At 45.2% G+C, this 7,526-nt stretch overlaps 1 protein-coding gene across 2 annotated transcripts; it reads left to right on the top strand.

Annotated features, from left to right (window-relative positions):
• Positions 1-466: 466 nt before the first annotated feature.
• C1H11orf87 (chromosome 1 C11orf87 homolog) lies at positions 467-3,469 on the top strand. 2 transcript variants are annotated; one of them, XM_066247283.1, is made up of 2 exons: positions 467-564; positions 1,572-3,469. In XM_066247283.1, exon 2 carries the CDS (start codon positions 1,823-1,825, stop codon positions 2,408-2,410), a length of 588 nt encoding a protein of 195 aa, XP_066103380.1. In that variant the 5' UTR covers positions 467-564; positions 1,572-1,822; the 3' UTR covers positions 2,411-3,469. The 2 variants fall into 2 exon arrangements, with proteins under 2 accessions (XP_066103380.1, XP_066103387.1); XM_066247290.1 differs by lacking the exon at positions 467-564 and adding an exon at positions 698-799.
• Positions 3,470-7,526: the final 4,057 nt, after the last annotated feature.

The raw sequence follows: 7,526 nt of genomic DNA, 5'->3' as shown, positions 1-7,526 counted from the left end.
TTGTATTTCAGATTCTGTCTCTCTCACGAGGTCAAGTTTTGTTCAGACTTGGGAGAGGGGCAGTCCTCCATAGCTGAGGGAGAAAAATTCCATGTGTGAGAGAAGATGGATCTCTACAGTGTAAACATGTGTTCCTGGGACCAGTGGCAATGGGTTCAGGGCGAGGAATCAGGCAGCCTGAGAACTGAAGCTTCAACCCTTCCTAGGTAGAGGAGTGCAGGCCGTGGCTTGCTCCCGGGGTGGGCGCAAGGGTGCTTCTCACTGCCCTGGAAGTGGGCAGGGCAGGGAACTGGGAGCGTGTGCAGCAGAGACTCGCTGTGCCAGGACGAGATGTTGGGGTATGAGAGTGGGGTGGGTGCCTGAGAGGTGGCTTGGAGCCCTGGCGGTGGCTGCCTGACGTCACCGGCCTCCCTGGCAATAGGCTGCGAGCTCAGCTCCCCTAAGCGGCAGCTGTAGCGGCGGCAGCGCGGCTTGGTCTTCGGCCCTTCCACTCCGTGCGTTCTGCAGCTGCCACTGCGGTCCGCGCGGCGGGACTCCCTCTCTACAGCCAGCTGGCAGCGCCAGGTAAGGGACACTGTGCGGCTACAGGAGCGGGGCGGCAGGGCGGCAGGGCGGCCAGGCGGGAGTGGGTAGGACAGATCGGCGGCCTGCGCAGGCACCCCTGTCCGCAGCCGCTGCCCCTCGCCCGGCCCGCCCCGCTCGGCGCCGCCTCGCCGCTCCGCAGTGCAACAGTTTGCAGCTGCCTCTTGAGAACAAGGGGCTCGGTTGCGCGCTGCGGGTCTACCTGGCGCGGGTCCCGGTAAGACTCTCGGGACCCTTGGGCTGGGTCTGGGAAGGCCAGAGGGAAGGTCACTTCCCCAAACTTTGCTGGCGAGAATCCCCCCTCCTATGTCCCCCCACGACCCCCCAAGAATCAGCTGTTTGTGGGGCTGTGCTTTAGCTGAGAGGTGTTTCAGCCGGTTTTTTTGTCTGTTTTTTGGTGGTGCTGGTGGGGGGGTGGGTGGCGTAGGCACCAGGAAGGAAGGCTGGGCAGGGACGGAGCGCAGTCCTGCCCGGCAGCCGCGGCGGGCGACAGGGGCGCAGGGGGATGTGGTGCCCGCGGCCCCCCTGGGGGACGGGATCGGAGGGATCTGACGCCGTCTGGGAAGAGACGTTCGGGAGGTGGAGGGAAGGGAAGGGAGAAGTGCATTCTCGGAGCCGCTCGGCGGCCGGGGGTGGGTGCTGGGAAGGGCAGATCCTGGCGTTGAGAGGGCGCAGGGAAGAGCAGCGGCGCTCTGGAAGCAGGCACGCGTTGCCAGGCGGCTGCGTGTCCGTCGCAATTAGAAAGTTGTGGAGGGCGCCGAGCCTGTCCTATCTGCTGAGTAATCCTCGTCTCTGCGGGGCTGGCCCGGACCCCGTCCCTGACGGCGGCGCGGCCGGGGCGGGCGGGCAGGGGCGCTCCGGCTGCGGAGGACGGGCGGCGTCAGGCTGAGCCAGTGCTAGGGGGCTGCTTTGCGGTGGCGCCGGTCCTTCCGTCCTCCGCAGTCCCTCGGGCAGCGACGAGGATCCTCACTGAGCCTGTTCTCTTGCAGCCTGGTGCCTTGGCGAAGGGACGGAGGGCTCGGACTCGCGTCCCAGGCGGGTGCGGAGAGGGTCTCCTGGGCTCGCTGCCCTGACGGCTCGCCTGCCCGCAGTTGCTCCCTCAGTCCCTCACTTGTGCGCATCCACTCCCACACCAGGCAGCAGTCCGGGCGGCGTGGGCTCCGTCCTCTTCTTGGCCGGTGGGAACAGTGTGCCCAAGAAAGGAAGCCTGGTGGGCCCGGCCCCTCCCAGCCCAGCGCCGATGAGTGCCAAGGCGCCCAAAGAGCTGAGGCTGGCGCTGCCTCCGTGTCTCCTGAACCGGACCTTTGCTTCGCCCAACGCCAGCGGCGGCGGCAACGCGAGCGCGCGTGGCCCGGGCTCGGGCGGCGGCACCTGCATTACACAGGTGGGACACCAGCTCTTCCAGTCCTTCTCCTCCACGCTGGTGCTGATCGTCCTGGTCACGCTCATCTTCTGCCTGCTCGTGCTGTCCCTCTCCACCTTTCACATCCACAAGCGCAGGATGAAGAAGCGGAAGATGCAGAGGGCTCAGGAGGAGTACGAGCGGGATCACTGCAGCGGCAGCCGCGGCGGCAGGGGGCTGACCCAGGCCAGCGGCCCGGCCCCCACCCTCATCAAGGAACCCCGGCTGGAGAGGCAAGCACGGGACTCCGCCCTCTGCGACCCCTCCAACGCCTCCTCTTCCTCTTCGACCCCTGACCTCCCGTGCCAGGGTCCCCGTGCTCCTGCACCTCCACCGCCCGCTCCCCGTCCGCAAGGAACACAAGCAGCCTCCTCCTGTTTGGACACAGCTGGCGAGGGCCTGTTGCAAACGGTGGTACTGTCCTGATTGTCTAGCCCCTCGCCTCTCCCCTTCTTTGTTCCAGCATCTTGGCCATCCTAGCTTCCCCCCCTCCGTCCTGCTTCCACTCTCCTCTGGGCCCTGTTTCCTCTTCCTTGTTTCCCTGTCTGCCCTCCCTTTACCGTTTCTCCTCCGCCGAGGCACTGTGCGGTATTTGTAAATATTGGGCAAGGAAAGTCTCGGAAGAAGAAATAATGCTGATACTGATACTTTATTATTCATATTTATAGTAATTATTATAATACTAATAACACAAAAACAAGCGCATGACAAATCACATAATTTCTCATTGTCAATGAAAGATGCGTCTTCCCTTCCCACCCTGCGCCCCCGCGATAAAGAGGAGAAACCACACACGCGACAACATATATTACAGGCATTCACCCCGGAGCCGAAGGAGTGGAGGGGGCCCGGTATGTTGTACATAGCTGTCAGGTTAAGTAAGGTTCAGTTACCTTCCTCTCCCTCCACTACCTGAGATTTCACTGTCTCTTCTTTCTCCATTCCCACCCTTGGCCAGGCTCAGGCAATAGTATATTATAAAGAAAACGTCTGCATTAAGCACCAGAACTTCCAGAGACCACAGAGACAGTCACAGAAAAAATGTTTATGACAGGTAACTCCAGTCATTCCTCTTCTCACTTTTAGTTAACCACTCCCTTTTCCAGCACTAGGAATTTTAACTTACTTTCAGATAGGTCACTTGCTGGCCGAGCATAAACACATTAAAGATATTTAAATTAGTTTTTAAAATATATACTGCTTTAGCTCCCTGTCTGGCTCCCACCTATACGCCTTTGACTTGCGACATTTTTTCAGGATTCACAAAGGATCCGAGAACTGTCCAGCCAGGTCTGGTGCTGAAATTGCCTCTGAACTGGTTACTTTCTTTGGTTGTGCAGGCGAAGGAGGAGCTTTTTGGAAAGTGACTATTCCGGTATTTTGTTGCTTTCTTTCTTCTTTTTCTACAATCGGGTTTACGTGTACTATCGGTTTTCTTAATATTAAATATTGCTTAAGTTATCTTTTTTTTTGGTAAAAAATAAATAAATAAAGTCATTAGGTGATGTCCAATATTGAAAGTGCAGTATCTAACCAACTAGAATGTTTCCGTTTAATTTTTAGAACAAGTACACCTTTGTTATATATTTATTATATTGGTACCAAGTACATAAACAAACTATAGTTCTGTTTTATGTCCTCAGATCTGTATATTCTTGTTCTTAATTTTCAACTGTCAGTATAATGGTTATCATTTAATGAGGAAATCAGTGGTGGAGGCCTGGCTTCTGCTATTTCCAAAAGTGTTCTTTCATATCTACTCTGTAGTAGACTGTTATAAAAAGTAATACATTGCTCCCCCCTTTTTTGAATAATAGAAGCAACCACAAGAGAAAACAAACAAATAATGGATGTGCAGGAATGCCATCTATTAAAACATGGTTAATATTTAAACAGTGCCTGTAGTCATTCCTGCATGCAATTACCACCTGGAGGCAGTAGTGTGTATGCTTGCTTGTACTGTATGTGTTTGGAGGTGAGACTGGTGGGGATGTTGGGCAATTTGGATGACAGGACATGCAAATTCCAAGAGAAGCTAAACCCACTGGCTACTTGTAGGATAAAAATATTTGCAGCTTGTTTAATTAGAAATCTGTGCTTGCATCTGAGATGTGACAAAGGAAGGGTCTCTTTCTCTTCATGAGTCTGGCTTACCTAACTTCAATGACTACATAAAGAAAGATTGGGAAAAAAGAGTGAGAGAAGAAGATAAATTTTTTTGTTCTCTCTCCTAATGCCAGACAATGCCATCTATGCTAGAAATCAATTTATAATTACTTACCACTTTGTTTCTCCTGGATTGGTGATACTAAGAGCCAGAAGCATATTACAATCTTAATTATATGCAATGATATTCTTTTTTAGAAATGAATTCTTGACAGCTATTCAAAGGTTTGGAAAATGTGTGAATGAGAATATTCTACAAAAAAAAGCTCAACCAAAAGACTCCTTACTCACCTGCAAGGTATAAGGCAACAGTGTCCCTAAGTGCATCCCTCTCCCAAGTAACTAATAGTTCTAGATTCTTTGTCTCAGTTCCATGCATATGTGCTTTTTTCCCCCAGGAAAATATTACCTCTAAAGTTTTAGGTCATCCATTAAATTGCCCAAGCTCAGCTGATAAGCTTAATTTTAATTATCTGTTAGATATTTATTCACATTCTTTCCTGAAGCACAGAGGATCATCATTTAAGCATGCCACACTGTAATATTAGGAAGACCAGGTATAATCTTTGGGTACAAAATATTAAACAGATTCTCTTCAGTGCCTTAGTCACTTCCTAGTAATAGGTAAAAGAGTGCATTAACTCCCTCAGGCCACTAGGGAATCCTTTATGCATCAGAGTTGTAGGTTATATATCAGAATGACTAAGGCACTGTGAAGAAGAAAGTCCATTAATTTTTGTAGCTCACCCTCATCTGCCTGTAGTTTCTTAATACCTTATTACAGAATGACTTTTAGATTTGAATTTAAATAGAATCAGGTACTCAGATGGGAGCTTTCTCATTTCTAATCGGCTCCATTAAGTGCATGAATATTACTTTCTCCCCCTTATTTGGTGCACTCTTTACAGTGAATAATTTCCCATTTTATTAAAGCAATAAGATGTTCTGTTGTGAGCAATGCTGGATGATGATTCCATTTCCTTGGTGCTGAAGCCACTCATACATTCTTGCCTTATGAATCATAGTGCATTCAAGGCATGCAATAATATTCCCTTTTCAAGCAGAAGCCTGTATACTCTAGGTGTAATTGTAAAATTGTCCTATGTAATTTATCCCCCCAAATAAATAGAGGAAACAGAAAAAAAATTATTATGCATATTGTTTCTAAAAATATCAATGCCTCTAGACATGGGCACACATCAATAACATGCTCTTATTGTGCACCTTTAAATATGTGTGCCTTTTTCCAATAATTGGCTATGGTTTAATAGTTTTAATACTTCTCTGTGTAAAGATGATGTTTTTTTGTGAGTCAGATTTCATGCTGAGTTTAATATACTCAGAACTCTAAGCTTCTGGTGGTATCACTTGAGACTCTTTATGAGAGAAAATTACATGAAATTCTAGTAATACCAGTCTCACCAAATTATTACAATAAGCACATATCAAAGCAATTTGCACAGAGCTTGTTTAAACAGGGTCTGCTTCTTCTAGAGCTCAATTGACAGTCTAAGGAGTTTGGGATACTATCAACAGGACATTTTGGATTTCATGTATAGTAAAAAAGGCAATCTGAAAATAGCTAAATTTATTTTAAAGATTTTATTGACCGATGTCCCGTCAAACTAATTGCTTCAAATCCCTATAGCTGTAGCTCAACTTCCTCACTTGCTATTCAGTATTAATAAGGTGGCATGCTTGATTCTTATGTTTTTAAAAATGAGAAAATTGGAAGGAGATATCATTACATCAACTGTATGGGACTCTGAATCTTCAAGATGTGGATGGATATAATCTTCTTTAGACTTTATATACACTCATAGATATGTATTTATATATACATACATTTTGTACAAATTTACAATGGACTTTTTGTATTCTCTTTTCTGCCATTACAAGAATGAGATGGAAACCAAATAGTTGTTCCATCCTCTTACCAGAGAGGATACTGAGAAGTCAGGTATATGCATGTACTTATTTCTATGGGGTCAAATCTGAATGACTTTCTCTTTATTTAATGAAAGGGGAGAGTTCTGGTTGGCTCAGGAAATTGGTAATTAGATAAGATTCTTTTCGTAGTTAGTGACTCAAATGTAGCAATGGTAATGAACTTATGACCATATCTATGTGGTCTAAATAGTTAGATGATAAGCAAAAATATTTAGAAGAGGTTTAGGACCACCTAGACCACAAACCTGGATTGATGCTAGATTTTTTATTTTTAATTCATATGTTGTGTGAAAATAAACATATCTGCATAGCTAAAGATAAAGTAAAAATATGACCATTATATGTTTAGTTTGATAGTAGTTTTTAGAAAATATGGATAAACGAGCTTTAAAAACTTTGGCATCTGACTTTTTCACCATTTCTACATCATTTGAATTAATTAGATAACATTTAAAATTCCATATTTTCCATTGTGCAGACATGTGGTTTAAATTCTTTTTTGTAGATGACAGTTAAGCAATTGCTAGCTGATATTATGTGGAAGTTGTAGGTTAAATCAGAACCAGAAACTTAAATCTAACATGGCCAGGTTCCTCAAATTCACTCCCATATGAATCAGAACTTTGAATATGAATCTGAAAAGCTGCTTATCGGAGCCATCTTTTATTGGAACTAATGATCATGGCATATAGATATTTGGTTCACACGAGAATGAACTGACCTATTTATAGAGAAGCATTTAATTTTGGATTGAATAATGACTTATTCTGATTCTGATTTGGTTTATGATTTATTTGATAACATTTGAGAAACAACTTTGATGGCTTGAATCAATACTTATTAATGTCACCAACCTAATAGTACAATTGGTGCCATGTAGAATGCTTAGCTAAGAATAAAAATTTATTTAACTTTAATTGGGAACAAAAAGGTGGTCCTATCTGAGGCAGGGACTTGTGAATTCATTAGATTGTTTTTATAGAAAGATTAACAATAATGATGACAAGAAGAACTACAACAGAAAAACTGATTTTTGAACTTGATTATATCTAAGAAACATAATAAACAGATATTAGAATTCATGGAAAATTTGTTTTGCTTTTCTATCAATAAAAAGTTTTCTTGTTAAATGGCTTTTTGGACACTTATTTCCTGATCAATTTAATGTATAATATATCAGTATTATGAAAGTACTCATTGTATTACCCTCAGATGCTCAAAGAAATTTGTTTATTTTTTTATTATTTTATCACTCATCTGACCTCCTTCACAAACCAACTGCATCTGAGAAATGGGAAGTGTATAAATTTTAGTATAAGCCAATAAACTTAGTTCAGTAGAATAATTTAGCAATCTTTTAAAGCAGATGCTCAAGGCTGTTTAGGTTATATGCTTAGTCTCAGATTTCCTCTTTCCCTGCATGTAC

This window comes from Saccopteryx bilineata, chromosome 1 (assembly GCF_036850765.1).
Source record: "Saccopteryx bilineata isolate mSacBil1 chromosome 1, mSacBil1_pri_phased_curated, whole genome shotgun sequence".
Lineage (NCBI taxonomy): Eukaryota > Metazoa > Chordata > Mammalia > Chiroptera > Emballonuridae > Saccopteryx > Saccopteryx bilineata.
This window is presented reverse-complemented; position numbering and strand designations above follow the sequence as displayed.